General features: G+C 39.2%; 1 protein-coding gene and 1 long non-coding RNA gene across 3 annotated transcripts; one reads left to right on the top strand and one right to left on the bottom strand.

Annotated features, from left to right (window-relative positions):
* The first annotated feature begins 951 nt into the window (after positions 1–951).
* LOX (lysyl oxidase) lies at positions 952–16,547 on the top strand. Of its 2 annotated transcripts, XM_036020690.1 has the most exons (7): positions 954–1,963; positions 2,317–2,425; positions 3,912–4,049; positions 5,493–5,649; positions 8,814–8,909; positions 9,257–9,372; positions 13,010–16,547. In XM_036020690.1, exons 1-7 carry the CDS (start codon positions 1,330–1,332, stop codon positions 13,014–13,016), a joined length of 1,257 nt encoding a protein of 418 aa, XP_035876583.1. In that variant the 5' UTR covers positions 954–1,329; the 3' UTR covers positions 13,017–16,547. The 2 variants fall into 2 exon arrangements, with proteins under 2 accessions (XP_028384721.1, XP_035876583.1); XM_028528920.2 differs by lacking the exon at positions 13,010–16,547 and having other exon boundaries at positions 952–1,963; positions 9,257–9,376.
* On the bottom strand, positions 12,986–25,943 carry LOC118499523. The gene is made up of 3 exons (XR_004902019.1): positions 25,932–25,943; positions 18,799–18,802; positions 12,986–13,119 (listed from the first exon to the last, which is right to left on the bottom strand). It is a non-coding gene; the product is annotated as an uncharacterized LOC118499523 (long non-coding RNA).

Genomic DNA, 25,943 nt, shown 5'->3' with positions numbered 1-25,943 from the left:
CCTCCCACCTTACCCTCCTACCAGCTCTCCTCTGGCCACTCCTACTCCCTTCTCTTTACCGAAAACTGAATCCCAAGGCGGTTAAGTTTCTTTAGCAACCTCTTTGTTTAATGTGGAATCAATCAAACATCATAGGACTTTTCAACATTTAGCAAACGGTGACTTAAGTTTTTAAAATCCAAAGTCAAATGTAATTATTAGATGTAGAAAGAGAAAAACAAAGCCACATAAAATGCTGATTTGAAGCTAGCTAGCTGTCTTCCGAGTGCTCGAGTAGCCAGACTTGCTCTGGCCCCCCTTCAATGAAACTTCCTGGTAGACACTTGAAAGATGGCTCTTCACTTCCACACAAAGTACAAATCAGGCCAGCATTCGGGAAAAGAGACAGGTTTATTCATCGCTTTCAGTGTTATAGCTGGAATTTGTTCCCTGCAAAATTTCACTTTTGGTTATTAAAATATTCACTGTAGGATACAAATTTGTAACCCATTTCTCATATTACCTGCACACACACACAAAACAAAATTTGATATCCTGGGTTTATTTGCTGAGAGCACTTCCCACAAAGACGAGGGAGTATGCATTGGGAAATTTGTCTGGTTAACTCCTTATGGATAAGTTAGTCACAATCTTTCGCCTCTGCCTCCAACTCTCGTCCCGGCATCCTCCCCACCTCCTGACTTCCCGCCTCTCTGGGGCTGGTGACCTAATAGCATTTTTCTTCATGCATATTTTGGCGTCGCCCCATGGCCTGGCTGCCTTCGCTTGTCTGAGTCTTTTGAAATTCCTGCATGTTCGCCCCAGATTAAGCCTAGTGTGTCTCAGGATGTGTGTTCCGTTTTTGTTCTTTCCCCTTAACGCTCCCTGTGCAACGTGTCTGGGGGGAGGAGGGCAGGACTGAGAGCGGAGGGAGGGGCAGAGGCGAGGAGCTGTCCCCCTCGCACGTTTCCAATCGTATTACGTGAACAAATAGCGGAGGGGTGGCCGGGCCCGAACGGGGCTTGTGTAACTTTGCAAACGTGCCAGAAAGTTTAAAATCTCTCCTCCTTGCTTCACTCCAGACACTGCCGGCTCGCAGAGCCGCCTGCACGGCTCCCCATCGCCTTCCAGAGCACTGGGAAAGAGGAGAGAGGCGGGTGCCACGTCCCAGCAGCTGCCTTGACTGGAGGAGGGTCTGCAGCCCACCCCTCGCACTGCTTGTGAGGCTAAGATACTCGCGCTCCACTGCCTGCCGGGTTGAAGATTTCTCCCTCTCTCACGTGACTTGAACCCCGTTTTTCTTTTCTCTGAGCTACGTCCTCCTGGAGTGGGGGCAATCCGGGAAAGGGAATGATGCACTTCGCCTGGACCACGCTCCTGCTGGGGCCCCTGCAGCTCTGCTCGCTCGTGCGTTGCGCCCCGCCGGCCACGGGCCAGCAGCAGCCCCCTCGAGAACCTCCCGCGGCTCCTGGAGCCTGGAGCCAGAGGATCCAATGGGAGAACAACGGGCAGGTGTTCAGTTTGCTGAGCCAGGGCTCGCAATACCAGCCGCAGCGCCGACGGGACCCAGGCGCCACCGCCCAGGGCGCCGCCAACGCGGCTGCCTCGCAGCCGCGCACCCCGATCCTACTGCTCCGCAACAACCGCACCGCGGCGACTCGGGCGCGGACCGCTGCCTCTTCGGGAGCCGCTGCTGGCCTCCCCGGGCCCGCAGCCCGCCACTGGTTCCAAGCTGGCTACTCGTCGTCTGGGACCCACGACGCTGGTGCCTTGCGCACGAGGAACCGGACTGCACCAGCTGAGCGCCCAGCGCTCAGTAACTTGAGGCCCCCTAGTCGAGTGGACGGCATGGTGGGTGACGACCCATACAACCCTTACAAGTACTCCGACGACAACCCCTATTACAACTACTACGACACGTACGAAAGGCCCCGGCCTGGGAGCAGGTACCGGCCAGGGTATGGCACAGGCTACTTTCAGTACGGTAAGCACAAGTCGTGGAAACCACCGCGCACCCCTTCCCCTAAGTAGTTGGTGGCCCCCGACGTGGCTGCCAGGGCGCGGCAGGCCCTAGTTCCCGCAGATCTGATCCCTCCCCCTGCGCCTGCACAGGCAGCCCTGGAATCTGGTGCAAACCACGCGCCTGGCCCCTCCTGCTTCCTTTCTACATTGCTTTGTAGCCTGGGGCATCCCCTTTCTCCTGCTACCCGCAGCCACACACAGACAAGCAGTCCGGTTGGGCAAAGGATGAGGAGCAAGGGGTACGGAGATACCAGCTGCCAGGGTAGGGGGCGCAGGGTTGTCTCACTGCTGTGCCCATCGTCTGCTCTCCTTTAGGTCTCCCGGACCTGGTGCCAGATCCCTACTACATCCAGGCTTCCACATACGTGCAAAAGGTGTCCATGTACAACCTGAGATGCGCTGCGGAGGAAAACTGCTTGGCCAGGTACTAGCTGGGATATCAGCGGCCTGGCTGCCTGGTCTTGGTTCCAGGGGCAGATCAGGTGCCTGGTTCTGACCACTCTTGTTCCTGCGGACAAGAGTTAGGAGGTGGTACAAGAGCGGGGAAGTAGGACTTCATCTCCTGGGCATGCTGACCTGGATGGAGAGTTAAAATTTTGAAGATTTCCATGGGTTCTCTGTGGGTTCTCTTTCAAACTGAAGCACAAGATTCAAGATCCTTCAGTTTTGGAGCTAGCTGTTTCCAATAACTTTCTATTAAACTGTACAAAACGTGAAAAATTTTTGTAATTGAAGAGTTTGTCAATATTCCCTTAAAAGACTGGGGAGCTAATTTGCCATTATAGAAAGCTTGCTTTCTTTCTTTCTTTCTTTCTTTTTTTTTTTTTCCATCAGTCCTAAAATAAAATCATAGCAATTCTGGGAGTGGATTTCCCTGAGTATGCTGCTGGGAAGCCAGCAGAGGGAGCAAAAGAACGTTTTGATAGGTCTCAACAATGTTTTACAGTGTGAAATAAGGTCATCAATAGTATTTGAATGTATTTTCATACAAAATATATTATAAGAAACATAGTAATATTTATTTGTATATTTCTCTCGCTTTGACCCTTTATAACCCTTAGGCTAAAGGAAGAGAAGAAATTGAAGCTCATCATTTTCATTCTTGAGTCTTGCATCACTCACACCATTGCACTCCCAGTATTATTATAGTAATGCTGTTGTTTTGAAGATGGTGAAGTTAAAAAATTATCTATCTAATCTGGGTGTATTGTTTTAGAATTATTTCCCCACTTTACATCTTAGTTAATTATTCAAGAAATATATTGTTAGATTAAAAATTATTAACAAGTAAATATGATTTTTAAAAAATCTGGGATAATTACCACCTCAGTTTTTCACTCATTCATGTGGTTAAACTTGAAATGATTATAAAGTTTACATTATCATATGTAAATTTTTTATAGTCTGTGAGCACTTTTTTAGGATTTTATTTATTTTTAGAGAGAGGAAGGGAGGGAGAAAGAGAGGGAAAGAAACATCAATGTGCGGTTGCCTCTCCTGAGCCCCCTACTGGGGACCTGGCCCACAACCCAGGCATGTGCCCTGACTGGGAATCCAACTGGCAACCCTTTGGTCCTCAGGCTGGCACTCTGTCCACTGAGCCACACCAGCCAAGGCTCACATGTAAATTTTAATGCTAATTCTATTATCTTTTTACATTTAAACTGAGGATTTCCTTAGTTGTCATTCATTTTACCCATTCATTCAACACACATTCACAGAGCTCTACTTGCCAGGCATTGTTCTAGGATCTGGAGATTCAGCAATAGTTAAAATAAGCAAAATCCCCTGGTCTCTTGGATTGATAGTCTAGTATGGGGAGTAAGGGAGTCAGCATTATATATTGAAAAAGGTTTTGCTTGTTCCTTTGTCTTTAGTTTGTGAAAATGTTTCTTTTTTCAAAATGACAGCTCAGCATACAGGGTGGATGTCAGAGATTATGATCACAGGGTGCTGCTAAGATTTCCCCAAAGAGTGAAAAATCAAGGGACATCAGATTTCTTACCAAGCCGACCAAGATATTCCTGGGAATGGCACAGCTGTCACCAGTAAGTATATGGGCCTCCTGGGTACTTTTGAGTTCCTTTATCATTTTTCAAATGATTCTTACACAAACCAAAGGGAGAAAACTGTTGTTATTTACATCTAGAATTTTTCTGTGTATTTTGACATAATCAGTAGAGTGTGTCTTTAAGATAAAATGTCAATTACTACATCCTGTTATCTTTCAAATCAGAAACTCTAAGTCCAGCTTATTAAAACTGTGGGTAGTATACAGCAGTTGGCTTTGCTGGAATCTTACTCCAATATATTGCAAGTGAGATTGATTTAAAAAAAAAAAGCCCTCTGCAGCCAAGATATCAACCTATAGTTGGTTTGCCTCTGACAGCATATAATAAAGACCATAAATTGTTATCAAAAGGGTTCAAACACCTTCTCAAGGAAAGGTGTCCGGGGGTGTCCAACCCACGGACCACAGGCCACGTGCAGCCCACAATGGCTATGAATGCAGCCCAATATAAAATCATAAATTTACTTAAAACCTTATTTTTGCTCATCAGTTTTCATTAGTGTTTGTGTAATTAATTTGTGGCCAAAGACAACTCTTCTTCCAGTGTGGCCCCGAGACGCCAAAAGGTTGGACACCCCTGAATCTACTCCATGAGCTGAGAGGGACCTTTCTCCATCTTTTAAAAGACCTGAATCAGCACAACTACTTGTTCTGTCCTAACTTTAAAAGATTTTCACATTAGTTTATTCTATAAGTCACCTTGATAAATTGCCCAGGTGTTTATTGCCAGGCTATCCTGATGTGTGACCTTGAACTTCCTGCAGTTCGAGCCATTTCCTCTTCTCTCCTTAATGTGCCAAGAGGAAACTCAGCACCTGCTCTTTAATGAAATGATAGCAATAGATAATGAGTGCTTAATCTGCTAATAGAACAGAATTATTTTATTTCCAAATAAAAGTTTATACTAGTTTAACAATAATGGTGGAAAAAACATGCCATTTTTTCTCTTTTGCATTTTAGTGGTGATTTTAAATCTATAAAAACTCAGTGTTTAAAAATCTCACAGAAACCTTCCAATAGTCATGTACTCTTCTTTTTTGGAATGAAACATGTATAGTGGCAGCCAAGACAAATATACTAGAGAACATATGGCAAGTGTCACGTAAACACAGATAATTTATTGTCTATTTCTATTTAATATTCGAAGGTATAACAGGGTATAATAGAAAAGCAAGATACTCCAAATAAGTCTCCCCCCACCAAGTTGCAAAGTTAGAAGCTTAGCATTTTGATAGATTTCTAGATTTCTGACCCTGGGTTGGGATGGGAGGGAATCTAGCATGAATCTGGCTTTAAGATAAACTTCATTGCAATCTTAATGTGCAAACAAATGTGTGAGGCAGCCAGAGTCATCTCCAATTCTCACCACTTTTCCTCTATGTGTCACTGACCACTCTCTCTGTGTTGTGTGGAATGTCAGACATTACCACAGCATGGATGAGTTCAGCCACTATGACCTGCTCGATGCGAACACCCAGAGGAGAGTGGCCGAAGGCCACAAAGCAAGTTTCTGTCTTGAGGACACGTCCTGTGACTACGGCTACCACAGGCGATTTGCATGCACCGCACACACACAGGTAGGTTGGCATCATCGAATCAGGAATCTTCAGGCTTTGGAGAGAAAACAGAGTGGTCTTCATTTTCTTTCCTCCTGCCTGTCATTTACAAACTGTTTCATTTTGGGGGTCATCTAGTCAAGATGGAAAATAACTGGGAAAGGAAAAGTGATGGCTTGATGATCCAAGTTATTTTGAAAGTATTTCATCATCACAGAAGGTCTCTGCATGCTCATTGTGTTCCACAATCGAAAGCAACCCTTTACCCTCTGAAAAAATCTGAATGGTTTCCAATATCTGCAGTTACTCTGTATTCTTTAGCAGGCTTGGTAAATAACTATAGAAAAGATACATGTTTTCTCACCTGCAAAACAATTCCTTCCTCCCCCTATTAAGCTAAAAAATAGGATACCCAGTGCTGGTGGTTAGCAGAAGGAGAGAAAATACGTTTCCAAAAAAGCACTTTTGAAAACTGTCTCTTTTAATCATGCAAATAAAAGCAGAAGGATACAATTTCTTTCTTCATGCATATATATTTAAACCTACAGTATAATTGATGTCAGATGTTCCTGGGATGGATTTTTAAAAATCATGCTGAACTAAGCAGTTTGCATGTCTTATAATGGGAAAATCTGTGTCAGTTAAAAACCATGCCAATATTTCCATAAGAAACTCTAATTTGTAAAAGGACATTATAATTTTACTACAGCCAAACTCCTGGCAAGGAGTAGTGAATGTATATAACTCGGGGCACACGGGGATCAGCTGCTGGCACCTGGGGAAGCAGATTGCAGGGCTGTAGCAGGAAGCATTTTGGTGACCTAAATGTTACTGTTGCTTCTTTCTCTGGGCTTAGAACATCAGCATAATTGGAAGGAGGGGGGAAGGTTCAATAAGTGCCCTGAAGCAGCACTTACTCTTCGGGTAAAAGAAGATGTAATCTACCCACACAGGACACATATGTGCATATAGAAATTCCCTTTTTCACTCAGCGATCTCCAAGTCCCACAGCCACTGTCTGTGCAGAGACCGGGAGTTTATGCCCGTCATTCAGAATGAGGCATTCTAGAGAGCGCACTGCTGACACTCTTGAACACAGGGCTACAGGTATCTATAGCACTTCTAGTCCCTGATTCTCAGAGTAACCCCACGTCATTTTATATGGTAGCTTTCCTGTTTATCACCCTCCATTTATGTCCTATTTAAGTATTATTCACCAGGCCTTATATTACAAGTGATTGATGTTTTTGTGTTTTTCACTTTGCTGCTTCATTCAAAGAAAACAATAATTCACCCAGAGACCCAACGCTCAGTTAGATTAGTTGTTTTAAAATGAATAAATGTATCTAAATATGAAACTAGATACAACTAATATTTATACCTTCATACAACTCTTAGGTAACAAATTTACATATTAAACATACACAAAACTAGAAACTGTCACATTAACCTTATTAATTTAATGTAACAAATGGTTGTGTTTTGCTAAAACCAAATAGCTAATTTTGACAGCCTCAGGTAAGGTTCTACATTTAATCTGTTTTTAAAGTATGACTCTGAATATATGAAATACCTGTTTGCTTAATGGCCTTAAAAAATACCCATTTGTGTCTGCTAGTGCAGATAATCAAAGCTCATATATAACTTCTGCCACTGAATTACCCTGGGGCGCCAATTTCAGCACGCTTTAAAGCCCTTTTGCTCACTTGAAAGTAAGACCCACACTGTGGTGCTATTTAAACCTGTATTAAAGAGGCGTCTAATCCAGTGAATCCTTATAATGCCACAAATTTAGTAGTAGTGGTAGCAACAGTAACAATGACCTAACAGTGATTATTTATTATGTGTCGGAATCAGAATTATATGCTGAAATCAGAAGCCAAAAATTATTCATTACATATTTGCTCCTCAACATACTGTTAATGTGTTGATACAAAGGAAGGTGGGGATATGGTTCCCAATGCTGTGGCACAGGTAGTTTGGGTGTGACCTGTCTGTGCCATATCGTGTGCCATCTGAGAGTACGATTCTCCCTGTTTCTTCCTGAATCAGGTTATACCCAAACCAGCATTGTTTAGGACATGCTTAGATGATTTTGCCATCTTAAGCACCAAAGCAGACTTGGATACTGAGATTAAATGGCAGTATTGAGTGAAAATGATTCTAGCATATGCTTTTTAATTTACTTGAGATTACCATTAGAATGAAAATACAACAGTAGAACTATTCTCAATGGAATTGAGACTATATCTTCAGGCTTCAATTTGAACAAACTTCTCCAGACTAAAACTTTCCTGAGAGCAAGGACCATATCTCATTGGTATTCTTCTCTCAGCCTGTAGGAGTCACTCATTTACTTAGTGAAGTGAACAGCAAGTGCAGTGAGGTGGGATTCAAACACTGAGACACACACTCATCCCTTTAATTCAACAAAATAATCCAGTGACAATATGAGAGAGAGTACAGTGTGGTGGTTGAGATCAGAGACTCTGGATCTGATTGCCTAAGAGCAAAAGCAACTCAGCCACTTACGAGCTGTGTAACCTTCCATGAGTTATTTGACCCCACGGTGCCTCAGACCCCTTATTTGTAAAACAGGGATAATAATAGCACCTACCTTATGTAGTTCTGGGAACTGAATTCAGGTATGTGACATGTTTAAAGTTATTCCTGGCACATAACACATAGTTACTGTTAGCTACATAGTTAGATATATAGTATGATGACACTTCAGATAAGAAAAGGATAATACTATAAAAGCTATACCCACAAAAAAGTATCACGGGCAGAGTACAGGAAGGTAATTTCCGAAAGGGGAAGTTGGGGAAGGTTGTATGTACTGAGAAGATGACACTTGAGCTGAATTGATTATTACGTGGCCTTTATTCTTGAACTGGCGATAGTTTAGAATTTTTGTGGAGGCCTACTTTGTCCCTTGAGATTGATTTGTGACACTTAAAAGGCTAGATGTACTACTACTTATATTAGTCCTGTATTTTTTTTAGCTGGAGGTGCTATAAGGCTGAGTAACATATACTTCTCAAGGGAGATGCAATATAAGTATAGTTTTTTGTCAGACTCTTGTAAGTACTAACTTAAAATTTAATTTGCAAATAATAAGCATATTCTTTAGCATGCTCTAACCATATACCATCTTTTTAAACTTTTTATTTTATTTGTTCTAGGGGTTGAGTCCTGGCTGTTATGATACATATAATGCAGACATAGACTGCCAGTGGATTGATATTACAGATGTAGCACCTGGAAACTACATTTTAAAGGTAGAAACCTTTGAAAATATGTACCTGTAATTTATTTTGATTGCAATTCAACAGAACTCTTCTTCCTGGCTCAAATGTTAAATAATCATGGCCCTGAAAGCAATTATATATCCTCTAGAATGATTTCTAAATGATCCTAGATATATGAAAAAAATTCTTATTTTAAAGGACTTGAGGAAAAAATATACAGCCTCTCTCCAACACCTGTCCAAAGTATAAGCACTTGCCTAACTTGACCCTCCCCGCACAGAAAGTTGAAGCGTGCTAGCCCTGTGAAAACAGGAAGACACTAACCAGTAAACACTGCTGATGGAGTCTGAAATGCGGATGATGTTTGCGTTGCCTAGGTCAGTGTGAATCCCAGCTACCTGGTGCCTGAGTCGGACTATTCCAACAACGTCGTGCGCTGCGACATTCGCTACACAGGACATCATGCGTATGCCTCAGGCTGCACGATTTCACCGTGAGTCTTATTTGCCTAGCTAAGTGATCCTATTTCACAGAGTGTTCTAGTTCATCCACAGGCATTACACAGGATGTGTCTGTTTCTACTACTACTGTAGCCTCTTTACAGTAGGCTGCTACTGTAAACTGGGCCAAAGGAAGAGAATGGTAAGAGTCTGCACTACTATACACTTAGAGCTGATCTGTTTTTGGTACTGCTAAGGAAAGGAAATATATTCAGGTTTTTAGCATCCTAAAGCTTAGTTTTGAAGACAAGACATACACACAGAACACATTGTTTACCCAAAAAGCCTGTGTGGAGGCCGAATATGTAAAATATGCAATCTGCAGTGTGGGTGACCCTGTGGGAGCCCAAACAGTGGGTTTCCTGCTCCTGCCAAACAGTCCACGAAGGAGCGCTGAAGAAATTCCTAGAGTTCTTCAGAGTCCATTCTGAAAAATCACTGCCTTAAAGTATGCAACTTAAGAGATCAGACTGCCTGTTCTGTAGAAATCAGGAGTTCACATATTCAAGTTCTAGAACAAGTACTAGGGAAATATTCCTCAAAAGGAGGAAATGTGTGGGGGTGCCTTCATAATTTTCCTAGTCCTGAAACCCTTCTGTGAATGAAATCTTAGATAGAATCCCAGCACATTAATATTCACAGGGGAGGTGTGTTGATGGAAATACTTAAAAGAAAGCTGAGTAAGTTTTCTGCTTGTCTGTCCATTCCACCTCGATCCCTCAGCACTGCCTGTTCTAGTGTTGCTGGGTTATATGTTCCAACTACATCTGCCCCCTGGGAGTCACACCTTCCAAACAATGGGAACGCCATTACAGTGATGCTGACCACAGTCAGCTTTGTTTTGATGTTGGGGAGGCACCGATGCCTCTGCAGCGTGCATAACAGGTACACTAGCAAGTCATACTTAATAGCAGTTTCTCCCTAATATACAAACCAGGGATCAGTTTGGCTGCACATAAACCTGTAGTTTGTAGGTTGCCCAAGACCACTTACACCTAGTTGTTCAGGTTCTACCTTTCCCCCGGGGCTGCTGGCTGGGGGAAATGGGCTTAAAGCAGCCCGTGATCCATTTACAGAACCATGTACTGTGGCCTGGGCTGCGTTCACCTCTCAGGGGTGCCTTTTCCTTATTCCCATAAATGCCTGTGCTCTACAAGCATCATCACAGCATTAAAAATAAATGAAGCTTTTAATTGCAAAGGAACAGCATAGGGAAAAAGAGGTAATTATTCTCTGAACATGCCCACAATACAGAAAACCTGGATGGGTTTATGACCCATATTGTATAGAGTTGATCATAGTATAACTGTAAACTCCCAGAACATCAGTGTAATTTGGGCTACAATAAATAAAAAATAAATGGATTAATTTCTCTTAATTTTTATAGTTCCTTAATTTCTTCACTCATTATTTATTCACTGGTACTCACATTTGTACTGTGTGTTTATTGAGGTCCTACACTACATATTAGAGAGTAATGCAAAGATAAATGATTCCTGACCCTGGAATGCTCCCTTGTAGCCTTATTACAATAATTCCAATTAATTGCCTGTGAATCTCTGTGTTTAATGTCTGTCTCCTGCTGTATCCCATTATGGCTGGGACCTAGCCGTCTGTCTGCCATGTAGCCATTGCCAGGTGTAGGTCTGCCACTGTGTAATGTAGCCTCTTCTTCAATACCTGATTAATAGATAAATTACCTTGTCTTTAGGAATTTAGAATTGAGAGGGTGAAAGGGGTAAGATAAAATGCAGTGGGACCAGGGCCTCTGTTATGATAAGTTAGGTGACTCCCAGGTATGACTGCTGACCTTGCTCTAGGACTAAGTCTAGAAAACTGGCTCTGTGGGCACAATCTGTCTCACTTTAATCAGTAGAACCCATTGAATTGGATGTTGCCAGATATTTCAAGCAAATAAAAATTGTTATATTGCTCCAGCCTAGAGTTGCCTTTTTTTTTTTAACCAGTTGCCACTGAGTGTAATTAAACTGCAAGAGTGGTTGAGGTAGAATTTTAATAATAAATATTGATCAGATGAAAATATGAAAAAGTTTAATGACCCATAGTTAGTGGTTTGTAATAAACTAAGATCACACTTATCTATGAGCAGGAAGTAATGGGAGAAGTGCCGAAACCTTGACTTGAGAAAGAAACTGTCATGTTCAGGGTGACTGTCTTTTATGTTTGGACTTTCACTTCTGGTCTCCCTTGCTAGGGCTCAGAGTTCCCTGGCTGAGGATCAGGAGTAGCTTTAGGACAGCACTTGAAGTGGGTCTTGAAGGCTGAGGAGGATTGCACTGGGGAGAGTTAAGCAAGAGCATGCTGGAAGGAATCAACATCACTGACACCTATGTGGCAGGAAGAAATTGCAGGATGTGTTTAGAAAAGCAAGTGTTCTACTTTGGCTGAAACATGTTTCGTGGAGTTAAGAGTTAGGCAAAAAGTATGGAGAAGTAAGCTGGAACCAGACCAAAGAGCACTGAGGAGCAAGTTGAAAAGCTGGAACTTCATTTTGGAGGTGATGCGGAGTCTTTACAGTTTCTTGGATGGGGAGTGTACCTTGCCTAACGTTATGTGGCCAGTCTGGTGACTCTGTAAGCAAGAGCACGTGTGATTCCCTCCATAATATTATTGTTTTTTTTTTAAATCTTAAAGACATATCACCTCTCAGTTCACTGATATTTTTCATGTTAAGGAAATATCTGAGAGTATTCCCTGGGTGTGAACACACCATCCAGTGAGAAAGTGTGTGCCTTTATTTCTCTTCTCCCTCATTCTCCTCCCTGTAAATAAGACATAAGGATCAGCTGACTCTGTGGCCTAGTTCAGCTCCACGATGCTACAAATACATTCTTTTCTTATAGAAATTAGTGTTTGGAAGTTTATGGTTTATGATTTGGACTAAGTACATTCTTACTTCCTTTACACAGGGATCTATGATCATAATATAAATACACTAATATTTGATTTATTGGTTTTGATCCTGTCCATAAAGTCTTGCCCATTAATGCCTCACTGTATATCCCAAATCATGCTGGGAACGGACTAATGAAGAGGCCATGACCCTGCTCCTTGGCACACACGCCACACTTGCTCCATGGAGCGAACGTACCCAGGCAGGGCTGCAGGTCTGAGGAGTTCTGCTGTGCTCCTGACTATTTCAGTGGATGTTTCTTTTAACAATAGACATCAAGTCTGTAGGCATCAGGGATACACTTTCTGCTATTGACACAGTTACTTTCTTTAAATCAGTATTAAGATCACCCTGACTGGTGTGGCTTAGTAGGCTGGGCATTGTCCCACAAACCCAGAGGTTGCCAGTTTGATTCCTGGTCAGGGCACATGCCTGGGTTGTGGGCACCAGGTCCCTGGTTGGGGGTGTACAAGGGGCAACTGATCAATGTTTCTCTCTCTGTATTTCTCCCTTCATTCTCTTCTCTTTAAAAATAAATAAAATCTTTAAATCAGTATTAAAGTCAAGTATTAATGGTAAATTTCAGAAGGTGACCATTGCTTAGGTGGAGGGAAATGACATCTCAATTTTTTAAAAGGTTGACTTCAAACATGTCTACTGTGTTCATTTATAAAATATCAGGTTAATAATTTCTCTTATTTTGTTTTTTAATATAGGTATTAAAAAGCAAGCCAAGACTCCCAATGGATAAATCAGTGCCTGGTGTTCTGAAGTGGGAAAAAATAGATAAACTTCAGTAGGATTTATGTATTTTGGAAAAAGGGAACTTTCTGTTCAACAAAGGAATTTTTGTTTGTTTTATAATAGTACATAACTGGATTTTGAACATTTAAATTGGCATTATTTGGAAACATTTTAATATGATTCACATTATTTTGTGAATTAACATAATGTTTCAATTACATACTTGCACACTTGGCTCTTTCAAAGAAATCCAAATTTCTTATGCTCTTTTTGAAATTATAATACAGAAAGGAAAATAATATTTCAATGAATGAGCTAAAATTACTTTGAACTGGGAATTTTCTAAAGTACTGAAATTTCAGTGAACCACAATAATAACTGGCTTATATATGTCCTGGCATAGAACAATTAGAAATGAGGCTCCTACTGTTTAAATAGATATGGACACATTTGGTGCTGAGAAAGGAACAAACACATTACCATTGGTATCAAGAAGTATTACTATATAGCAGAGAAATGGCAATATATGTATTCAGATAGTTACATCCCTATATAAAATTTATGTTTACTGTTTTAAATTAGTAGATACACTCCTTTCTTTCTGTCAAGTGTACAATTTCATTCTGACTTAAGTCAGCCTTTGTTTCAGAACAAATTAAGTAATTGAGCTGCCCAGCTCCTCTCTGCCATTTGTTGATGCTCCCTCTACTCTCTAGTTTTCCTATGGGCAGAGAACTTTTAAGTGGCATCCTTGAAATTACCATTCTGGGGGACTGGTATACATAGCACAACTGTGTCAATGGGAAGTCATTCTGCTAACGAATGTAATACATCCAAAGATGCACAATTAAGTATATTGAAATATTAGCCAAAATTCTTTCCTTATTGACATAAAATAAAAATCATACACACAAGCCCCTCAAACCATAACTGTCTGTCAAATACTTTTTAAAAATTAATGAAAAACATCTTTAAAAATTAATGAAAATTTTTCAAATTTTCTACATTTTTTAATGTTTAGGTTTAAGAAGATGAATGCTAGAAAATGTTAAGTTATCCAGAATGGAAGACATAATGTGTGTGGATTCAGGAAGGTTATCCTAGGTCTGCCAGGAGTCAGTCATACATGTTTGTGTGTGTGTCTGAAATACAATCCAAATTAGGAAAGCACACAGCATTACACACTTGAGGAGTTGGTGAATAAGGGAAAAAATTCTGCAAAACTAAGGACTGTGCTGCATAATGAGACAGCTGTGATTTTATTTTAAACTGTGAAACCATGTGCTACAACAGAATTTGGAGAATTTCTCTTTTTCCTAAATTCAAAAAGTACAGAAAAAAACAAATCACATGTTTAAGTTAGTGGTGCTTAAGAAGTTTTCCTACATTAACAAGTATTAAAATCTTAAGCAAGGTACTTCAAGTGCAAGGACACATGAGGTAGAACTTTAAAAATGAGTTGGCATCCCTGTACTATATATATGTCATGGAATTGTAAAGTCAACAAGGTTCCACACTCACTTGGTGCCCAGCAGGGGGAGAGGAGCTAGAAACGGACAGTCACTGAGGGGTGGATAACAGAGGACCACATAACCCACATGCGCCAGGGCACACACTTACCAACAGAGAATACAGACAGCTTAATAGAGACCCAGAACTTTCACTGAGCTCTTATCTGAGCTATGGGATAGCTTCTTTGATGTACCTCTTTGCCTTAAGTTGCTTTTTAGTTTTAAGATGGTAGAATGATCCTTTCTTTTAAATTGTAATCTTTTCAAATATTTTAATATGCTTAAAAAAACAACAGAAAACTACTGTCAGTATTAATGCTGAGCCACAATGGCATCTACAGATTTAAGATCTATAGTTTCATCAAGATTCTTACCCCTTGTATTACAAGCTAGCCAATACCATGGCCTTTGGATACATATGAGATGACACATTTATCATTCATTGAGCTCTCCATCTGTCCATCCATCATCACTTGAGGGCCTAATATATGTCAGGCACTCACGTGCTAGGCATTAGGATATAAAAAAGATTATTCCTAACCTCAAGTATTAAAAATGTCATTATTACCCTTTAGGTTCACTTTATTTCATTTTAAGAACTATAAGTACATGTCTAAAAAATTTTATTTTAAGCACTATTGTTTTTCATGACCATATTTTATTTTAAAAATAAGTTAATAATTAATGGTTATATGCATGTATGTTACTAATAATTAAAAATATTTCCAATTCCTCAAATGTCTGCCTTTTAAATATAACATGTCCTACTTGGTTGATTTTGAAAAAAAGTTTCAATTAGGAAGCTAAAGATTCTCACTTATTCCTTAGGTAAACATTCTTCCCCCTCAATCACCCCTAAACACTCCCAAATTACTCACAAGTATTGATTTAACACTTAGTATGTTTGAACCTCAAAGGATTGCTTCTCTGAATAACCACAAAAACTCACAGAAAATGACTAGGTGGTAAAAGTTATCCATTAATAAAATAAACAATCCAAGCTTACCAAACTCTAAAAAAGTTAAATAGCAGAAAAGATACAAAGAATGTTGAGTACTAGCTTTGAAACTAATAAAGACTGTGAAAAAGATGGGCTAAATAGGAAAGTAATTTAGTGAGTCTTCTACGTGCCATATTAGTGGCCTCATAATTATCCAGACCATAGTCTGGATTTAAAGATATCTTGACCTCGGAGACTAGGATTCAGTCTCTCAACAGTACCACAGCATATGAATCTACATCTTGACTATATCCAGGAAATCTATATTTTTGCATAATTTTATTCACAATTTCAATGCTAGGCAATATTTGTAATAATGAACATAAATTTTTCTCTTTGAAACCTCATAGGATAACCACATTCATAAACATTCCCAATATTGAGATTCTAGAGGAATTGCAGTTTATTAAAATTGTCATGGCACTGAGAATTTATCTTTAGCAAATTGTGTGAAAATATAGAATTTCTGGTCAGAAGATATTTTATTTTAAAAGTAACTTGTTCTGATACTAACAGTATAGTAACTGATAAGTAAAAATCACCCCTTTTCTATATATTTTTTATATTTAGAATTCATATTCACAGTTAATATATTCAAACAACAGCTATATTTCATTTTCAGCTGCCAAAAGTCCTGGGCCACTTCTAAAACTTCCAGCATTTCACTTATCCATGAAGTCAAAATGGTGCTGAATTATTTCAACTTGAATGTAAAAGTGCTGTCTTAGTTCACAGGACTTAAACATTTAATTAATATATAACTGCTGGCTACTAACTACATGGCATGTCATTTGGTATTGCAATACTTTTAATGAAGTTTTAGTCTCTTCCAAATTTTTCAGAACCTTACTTGTAAAACATCTGTAACTTTTTAAAGAGCTCTTACTCTAAAATGCCCAGACACTGGCTTTATATTCTTTACACTCTCACATTCTCTTTTGTATGCTTATACTATGAGTGCAAAATTATGAAAATACCTTGAATAAATGATTTCAAGTATCCTAAGTGGTCATTTGTTGTTACATATAAGTCAATGACATGAATTTCACTTTAGGGTAACATCTTAAAGCCATGTATATGGTTGGTGGTTTTGCTTAGTTGCCTTTTGTATTAAGGCATTATTTAATAAGCTCATATGACTTGAAACTTGTGTATGATGGATTAAAAAAATCTAGCTGATGTTTTAAAAAAGAAACTACCTGAATGGATCCTAAGTTTTATCACCATCACCAGCCAGTTCAAGGACACAGAGCAGGCAGGCATTATGAGAACAACCACACTCTGTTTTAATTAGGATTTGTAAGAAATATGCATAAGCATATATATACTGAGGGGGCACATCCATCTCAGGCTACTAACTATTTATACAAAGAGAAGTACTGCTGTCACAGTATTCCTTATTTAAACGTGTACCAGATTAGCCTGGAAGTTGGTAACCTGAGAGAACAAACCAGGCTCAAACTGTGGACAAGTGTTTTTTGGGGGGAGTGGGGCAGGGGGACACCTCACGAAATTAACCCACAAAACAATGCACCTTTAAAGAGCTCTTGCAGGTAAAATAGATGTAAGGCTTGTGGCTGGCAGCTTGCAGATTTGAGTAGAACAGCAAGCAGTGCATGCAGTGATACTTGAAACCACGGATTCCTGCTTCCTTACCTGCTCGGGGCAAAGTATCTGACTCTGTTTTCCTTATTAATGCAAACGACAATTTCTTTAGTCCCACAAGTGTTCAAGCACTGTTCATTATTAGCTTATTAACCAAAGATGGGGAGGGCAGGTCATTCCTTCCCGTCAGAAAACTTAACTGCCTATGTTATTCACTTATTAATATTTCTAATCCTTGTCACAGATATTAGTAGAAGACTATTAATGCACAGGTTGAATAAACCATTTTCATTTTAGTAATTTTCAGTCTAAACAAAACTCTTGTGCCATACCTCTTTTTGATTTGAATAAGTAAAATATTTACACAGAATTAGGAGAATATTTATTTCTTCCAGTATGTGTTGAGGAATTCTAGTTTCAAAAACAGTTAAAAAAAAAATCCCGTATTATGGCCCTGGCCAGTGTGGCTCAGTTGGTTAGAGCATCGTCCCATGGACCAAAATGTCACAGTTTTGATTCCCGGTCAGGGCACATACCCAGGATGTGGAATCAACCTCTGTCTGGGGTGCGCATGAAAAGGAAATCAATTGAGGTCTCTCTCACATTGATGTCTCTGTCCCCCCACCTGCCTCCCCACCCCCTGCCCCACTTCCTCTCTCTCTAAAGCAAGGAAAAAAAGTGTCCTTGGCAGAGGATAAAAAAAAGAATCCCATATTAAAATAAGTATGGGAAATGTTATCTCTATGGCAGATACTCACAATATATATTACCATGCTAGAACGTTCTGAGACCTGTAGTAAAGAAACCACTTTATCTTTGTTATCTAGTGTTTCTAAGATTTGTTTTGCCATAAATAACTTTTTAATAGCACTTACTAAACTGCTTTTTTTTTCATAGAAAGCTCTGGGATATGTCATATTAAGTAATTATCAATTCATAAATGAGATTATTTGAAGATTACTTAAGACAAATGTATGACAGTGGCAGCATTTGAGTGGGAGGAGATGGATACCTGAATCCAACCAACTTACTGTCTGCTGTGCTTCCTAAAAACTACAAGATTAAATAGGTAGAACAGGTGTAGAATGATCCCTTAAGGGACTTTTCAATCTCTCAACCACGTTTTATTTTAGAAGGAAATACAGACTTTTCTTATTTGTTAGATAACTTGAATGCTTTTAGGTACCTCTTATTAAAATCTCTCCTGTTCAAACATTACTCATCGATAACACTGAGGATCAACCCATTATTTTTTTCATGGTTCCTTCATTTCATATATTTGAAATTATTTTATGTTATACCTAATAGTATAATTTAGGTAAGTGTGAAATAAATCTTAGAACTTCTCAGAGGGGGCAGGAAAAAACTTGGATTGTGTACAAATGACTTGGAAGGATATATGTGTGTATTTACAATTTGTTGCCAATAATTTGCTGCTTAACCATGGGTTATAGGCACCGACTTGAGAGAGAGAGAGAGAGAGAGAGAAAGAGAGAGAGAGAGAGAGAGAGAACACACGAGAGTGTGCCTGTGTGCCCCACAAAACCAAAAGTTGAACCAGTGATACAATACCCAAGAATATGCCAAGTCACTGCTAGATATACAATATTGCTGGTTCCCAATTTCTTTACATACGAAGGCAAACCAGACTTCATGACACAACTGTACATAATAGGGGTTAAAGACAAATGTAATGATAGCTACTGATAAGAGACAACTCCTTTTTTCTAAATAAATCAAATGTTGGACCTTCATTGCCCATATCTTCCTGAACTAATGTATAAATTTGGAGCCTGAAGAATTTGGAACAAATATCCATCAGTCATTTGCGCACTAATGAATTATATCATTGTCATAGAGCAAATATTAGAGTCAAACATTTTTAATTATCTCAATATCATGATATTAGGGGGAAAAGTTTTATAACAATCTATAGCTGGGCTGCTGCTGGGCCTAAGATTCACGAAGAAACAATCTGTTAGTTGTGATCACTTCACTCTTGTTTCAGGGCTCTCTGGTTTCTGGTAATAGGAATGTCCTTAAACTCATTTAGGCTGAAGAGGAATTTATAGGTTCACGCAATCCAACAGAGGAAAAGCAAAGGTAGGGTTGCCCCAGGAGCAGATGGAACCAGGAAATCAAACACTATCGACGCTGTCATTTCTCTGTATCAACTTCATTCTTTTGGTTTAGTTTCTCCACGAGGATGGAAACTTTATTGTGTGCAGATCTCAGTACACATTCACACAGCTTGTTGACCAGAAAGAAAATGGCATTATTCTGGGGCTCAAGTCTGGAAAATCCAAGGGGAGGCATTTCATAGGTTCGGGCTGAGTCATGTGTCACTGTGAACACCATGAAAGGTCCAGAATGAGTCAAGTGCTCTTCCTTATTCAATCAGAGAAGTCAAGGACACGGGCTCAAGTGGAGAAGACATGGTTAAGCAAGAGAATGGCTGCTCTCAGCCAAATCACATGACTGCATCTTGGCTTTATGTGTGGGTGTCAGGGGAAGGTAGGGGGAAGAAAAACAATTCTCCAGAGGAAGGGGGTGAGTTATTACAGATATTTTCAATGAGAAGATTACTGGGAACCAATAATCTACCTAGTTATGTCTAGCAAAAAGATTAATAAAATCAACATCTATATAATCCAACTCAGAACCTTCCCTTCCAAGTTGCACATCCACCTGATTTTTAAGAGAACCCCATATTCTCAATATCTGAGGGCTGACTTCTCCACAAGAAAGATGTAACGCCACCTTCCTCTTACTTTCCACCCTATTTCCTTCCCCTGCTGGCAGGTCTAAGCAGCCTTCTCCCTCCAGTCCCACTTTCAGTGTTTCATGAAATCTCAGCAGGGCATTTCACAAGAGAAGCTCATCCTTATGGGTGAGAGAAAATCCCAGTTCCTTCTAATTCAACCAGTCACTTTGCAGTTACAAAAAGGAGGGTTAATTCAAAAAGAAAAAAGGAAAGAACATGAGAAAAAGCCAAAACCTTTTAAGGTTTTGTTCCTCCAATTGCTACCCATTCCCACTTATCCCCTCTACCATTCATCTGCCCTGTTGTTTGTCTTTGACCATCAGTGAGGGACTCCCTTTAGAAGAGGAACCCTAGGAAGGGGGCATTGCATTCTTTATTTCTATTAGTTACCTTGTGCTTTTAGCACATTACAGTCCCCTTAGAGTGGGTGCAGTTCGATGGTGGAGTAAGGGGGCAGGGAAAATCTCAGAGAAAAGCACAGCAAAATAATAATTTTCTGGAAGAACTGCAGTGATAAATGAGAGTCAAGGGTTAGAATAACAAATAGTCAGTATATCCCCTCCCAGTGTACTCTCCTGGTGTTCCCACTATTTCTTTCTCTTTTTTCCTAGGGTATAGAAAAATGTGCACTGTGGTATATTAGGGTAAGATGAGAATGATATACAGGTATGACAATATATCCCAGAGGTTTTTCAACCTGAGTCTGACAGCATCAGTAACCGTTACATTTGCTTAGCAGAGAGAGATCTAAGGGCATGGGGTCAGAGGGATGAGAAGGAAAACATACTCATGATGCAACTTCTTCACTAATCTCGGCAACCTGCTGTCTGAGAACTGACCAATTAAGCCAAGACTTTCTCCAAGGCTGAGGTTGACCAGAGGTGCCTTTTAGTCCACAGGGAGTTAGTTATCCTGTTGTTATTTCAGAGTTTGAGAAGGCTTATCAGGAGTTGGGCACACATAACCTTATTCCCTGATCCCTTCTCCTCAATTTTCTCAGGGGAATACTTCTTGATATTAGAGACATGGAAAAAAATGACATATTCTCCTTTTCTCTCCCCTCATGGAGGGATTTCACAATTTAGTTTCAGGGGGCCTCTGGAATTTTTTCTCTCTCAGTGATCAACAAGAGGCCAATGTGAGTGCTTTAACCTCAAACACTGGTCTCATTTGAATCTGCCAAGAAAAAAAAATCTAAGAGGGAATCTGCCCTCCCACAATATTTTGGATCCTCACTCTGAACCAATACTTCCATGCTAGTGACACTAAAATCATTTACGTTAGTTGCCATCAATGTATAGTGCTCATTTCACTGAGGTAACTGCCAAGGTACAACGCTGTTCCTTCATATCATCAATATCTAGTTGCCATTCAAATTTCACCAATTGTCTTAAAATCTCTTTCCCTTTTTTAAGTTGTTTGTTTGAATCAGGATCAAACAAGGACCACACATTAAATTTTCTTATTATGTTTTAGGTATTTTAAAAATATACACATATATTTACTTTTCATCATTTTTCTTTGTCTTGCTATTAATGTATGTGAAAAATAGATATTTTTACAGAATACCTATTGTCATACAGAATTTTTAATATGCTGAATTTGCAAATATTATCCTGGTTATATTATTTAATACATTCTTCTGTTCCTTGTATTTCCTTTAAAAAACAGATCTAGATATGTGACCAGATATAAGTTAGGTTTGACTTAAAGGAGCAAGAAGACTTGATAAGTGGTAGCATGTCTTTCATAACTGTATCACATGAAAGGTCCATATTTCTAGCTGGCTTTTCGTGGTATTAAGAATGAACAGTGGGGATCCAAGATGGCAGAGGAGTTAAGTGGAAGCTGCACAAATGTCCTCCCAAGACCAAACTGGAATTATAACTAAATTGTAGAGAAATCATCCAGAATAACTAACTGAACACTAGCTGGAGAGAAGCCTTATGACCACAGACACACAGAAGAAACCGCTTCACCGCAATGTGACTGGTAGGGAGTGCAGATGAGGCATGGGAGGGCTGGCTGGGCTCCCATGGGTGGCAACTGAAGTTCTGGAGGGATATTAAAGTGGCCGGTGGGTTCCCTCTGAGAAGTTCGGGGTCTAAACCCCAAGCTGGACTCCCTGGCCTATCACACCAGAGCCAGGATAGGAACCCACATAACATCCAGTTGTGGATAGCAGCAGGGCTTCTGTCTGCCAAGGAGATACAGCTGGAGACTCAGAGAGCCTCTTAAAGGGCCAACACACAAAATCCATTTGTAGCCACTTACCCTGGGCTCCGGCAGAGGAAGAGCAGTGTGGACTAGAGACACGTAAGGAGAGTCTAAAGCTGATGGCTCTAGACAGAGAACTGAAGGAACAGCTGCCAGGATCCCTGTGCTGGGTCATTCCCCATACTGCAGCGGCCATCTTTCTCAGGCAGAGCACTCTTCTTCAAATGACATCAGCCAGAGGTAAACCAATAGGTCCACCCACAGGAATTACTCTGCCCCAATCTGTGGAGCTTAACTTGTGGGCTGCTGAGTACAGCTGGAGGCTACCTAAGTGATTAAGTTTAACAACTAAGGCCAACCTCTGAGAGCTCAGACACTTTAGCTGACCCTCCCCCTGAGCCAGTGCTAGTAAAAGATGGCCTTGGTACATAGCCTGGTTCCTTCTCCATGAAAACAGGCACAGCCACAGGAACAAAATGCTGTATATCACTGATAGCGCTAATCAGGCTGCCTAGGGCCAGTCATAGGCAGCACCTGACATAAGCCTGCACCAGAGTCTTGCAGACCTTCCTAATACATAGACACAGACACAAAGAGGCAGCCAAAATGGAAGACAAAGAAATAGGCCCCAAATGAAAGAACAAGAAAATCCTCTAGTAAAAGAACTAAATGAAAGGGAGGTAAGCAATTTATCAGATAGAGAGTTTAGTGTAATGATTATAAGGAGGCTCAACAACATAAAAGAAGAAATAGAAACCATTAAAAAAGGACTAGTCAAAAATAAAGAATGCAATATCTGAAATAAATAGTACACTGGAAGGAATAAACAGTAGGTTAGATGAAGAAGAGGACTGAATTAGCAATTTGGAAGACAAGGTTTAAAAAAGCACCAAGCAGAGCAGCAAAAAGAAAAAGAATTTAAAGAATACAGTCATTGTAGGGGATTTTAATGCCTCATTGACTTCAATGGACAGAACTTCCAGACAAAAAATCAAAAAGGAGACAGCCTTAAATGACACACAAGGTCAAATGGATTTAATTGATATCTGCAAAGCATTTCACTTCAAAACAGCAGAATATACATTTCAAGTGCACATGGAACATTTTCTAGGATAGACCACATATTAGGACATAAACAACTCTCAATAAACTTAAAAAGATTAAAATCATAGCAAGCATTTTCTCAGACCACAATGCTATGAAACTAGAAATCAATCACAAGAAGAACACCAAAAAATACACAAAGACATGGAATTTAAATAACATGTGTTTAAACAATGAATGGGTAAGCAATGAGATCAAGGAAAAAATCAAAAGATACCTTCGAACAAATGAAAATGAGAAGAAAGTCCAATATCTGTGAGATACAGGGAAGACAATCCTAAGAGGGAAATTTATAGCATTACAGGTCTATCTCAGAACACAAGGAAAAGGTCAAATAAACAATCTAACTTTTACTTAGAGGAATTTGAAAAAACAACAAACAAAGCATAAAGTGAGCAGGAGGAAGGAAATAATGAAGATCAGAACAAAGATAAATAAAATTGAGACAAAAAATGATATAAACGATCAATGAATCCAAGTCCTGATTTTTTAAAAAGATAAACACAATTGACAAACCTTTAACCAGATTCATCAAGAAAAATGAAAAAGTACCCAAATAAATAAAATCAGAAGTGAAAGAGAAATAACTGATGCTGAAGAAATACAAAGGATTGTAAGAATATTTTATGTACAGTTATATGCTAACAAACTGGACTATCTGGATGAAATGGATAAATTCCTAGAAACATGTAATTTTCCAAAATTGAATCAGGAAGAAGCAGATAACCTGAACAGACCAGTAACAACTAGTGAAATTGAAGCAGTAATTAAAAAACTCCCAATAAACAAAAGCCCTGGACTGGACAGCTTCACAGGTAAATTTTACCAAATATTATGGGAAGAACTAACACCACTCATTCTCAAACTATTTCAAAAAATCCAAGAGGAGGGAAAGCTCTCAAGCCTATTTTATGAGGCCAGCATTATCCTAATTCGAAAACCAGATAAAGACACTACAAAAAAGAGAAAATTATACTCCAATATCCCTGATGAATATAGATGCTAAAATCCTTAAGGAAATTTTCACAAACTGAGTACATTAGAAAAAATTATACATCATGATCAAGTGGGATTTATTTCTGAAATGCAAGGTTGGTACAACATTTGCAAATCAATAAATGTGATTCACCACAAACAAAATGATGGCTTAAAAACTACATGTTCATATCAATATATGCAGAAAAAGCATTTGATAAAATCCAGCACACATTTATGATAAAATCTCTCAGTAAAGTAGGAATAGAGGGAATATATTTAAACATAATAAAGGCCATATATGAAAAACCCACTGCCAGCATCATACTCAACAAGCAAAAACTACAAGCATTCTCCTTGAGATCACAGACAAGACAGGAATGACTGCTTTCACCTCTCTTATTTAACACAGTACTGAAAGTCCTAGCCATAGCAATCAGACAAGAAGAAGAAATAAAAGGGATCCAAATTGGAAAGGAAGAAGAAAAATTTTTTTATTGGTAGACGACATGACACTGTACATACACTACCCAAATATTCCACCAAGAAACTACTAGAACTGATGAATTAATTTAGCAAAGTAATAGGATACAAAATAAATACCCAGAAATCAGCTGCATTTTTATGTGCCAATAACAAACTGAGAGAAAGGGAAATTAAGAAAACAATCCCATTCACAACTGTTTCAAAAAGTACAAAATACCTAGGAATTAATCTAACCAAGGATGTATAAAGCCTGTGCTCAGAAAATTATAAAACATTGAAGAAAGAAGTTGAAGATACAAATAAGTAGAAGCACATGCCATGGTCATGGATAGGAAAAATTAACATCATTAAAATGTCCATACTACCCAAAGCAGTCTATAGATTTAACACAATTCCTATCAAGATTCCAATGTTCACAGAACTAGAAAAATTATTTCAAAAATTTATATGGAACCACAAAAGGCCCTGAATAGCAAAAGTAATCCTGAGATAGAAGAACAAATTTGGAGGAATCATGCTACCTAATGGTAATCAAAACAGCATGGTACTTGCATAAAAACAGATATATAGATCAATGGAACAGAATAGAGAGCACAGAAATAAACCCACCCCTTTATAGTCAATTAATATTTGACAGAGGAAGCAAATACATATAATGGGATAAAGATAGTTTATTCAATAAATAGTGTTGGGAAAATTGGATACATGCAGAAGAATTAAACTAGACCACCTTCTTGCACCATATAAAAGAATAAATTCAAAATGGATCAAAAACTTAAATATTAGAACTGAAACCATAAAAATCATTGAAGAAAAATAGCAAAATCTCGGACATTGTTCATAGCAATATCTTGTCAGATGTACTCTTCAGGCAAGGGAAACAAAAGAAAAAAAATAAACAAATGGGATTACATCAAACAAAAACTCTTTGCACAGCAAAGGAGATCATCAACAAAATAAAATGGTAACCCACTGAATGGCAGCACATCTGATAAAAGGTTAATATCCATAAGTTATAAAGAACTTACAAAATTCAACACCAGAAAAAAAAACAATCCAATTAAACTATGGTAAAGGGACCTGATTAGACACTTTTCCAAAGAGAACATAAATATGGCCAATAGGCATATGAAAAGATGCTCAATGTCACTAATCATCAGAGAAATACAAATTAAAACTACAACGAAATACCATCTCACACCTGTCAGAATGGCCATCATCAATAAATCAACAAACAACAAGGG

This window comes from Phyllostomus discolor, chromosome 3 (assembly GCF_004126475.2).
Source record: "Phyllostomus discolor isolate MPI-MPIP mPhyDis1 chromosome 3, mPhyDis1.pri.v3, whole genome shotgun sequence".
Lineage (NCBI taxonomy): Eukaryota > Metazoa > Chordata > Mammalia > Chiroptera > Phyllostomidae > Phyllostomus > Phyllostomus discolor.
This window is presented reverse-complemented; position numbering and strand designations above follow the sequence as displayed.

Coding starts and splice junctions, on each gene's coding strand:
- LOX (XM_036020690.1), top strand. CDS start 1,330: ATGATGCACTTCGCCTGGACCACGCTCCTGCTGGGGCCCCTGCAGCTC. Junction 1,964..2,316: donor CACAGGCTACTTTCAGTACG/GTAAGCACAAGT, acceptor GCTCTCCTTTAG/GTCTCCCGGACCTGGTGCCA. Junction 2,426..3,911: donor GAGGAAAACTGCTTGGCCAG/GTACTAGCTGGG, acceptor TCAAAATGACAG/CTCAGCATACAGGGTGGATG.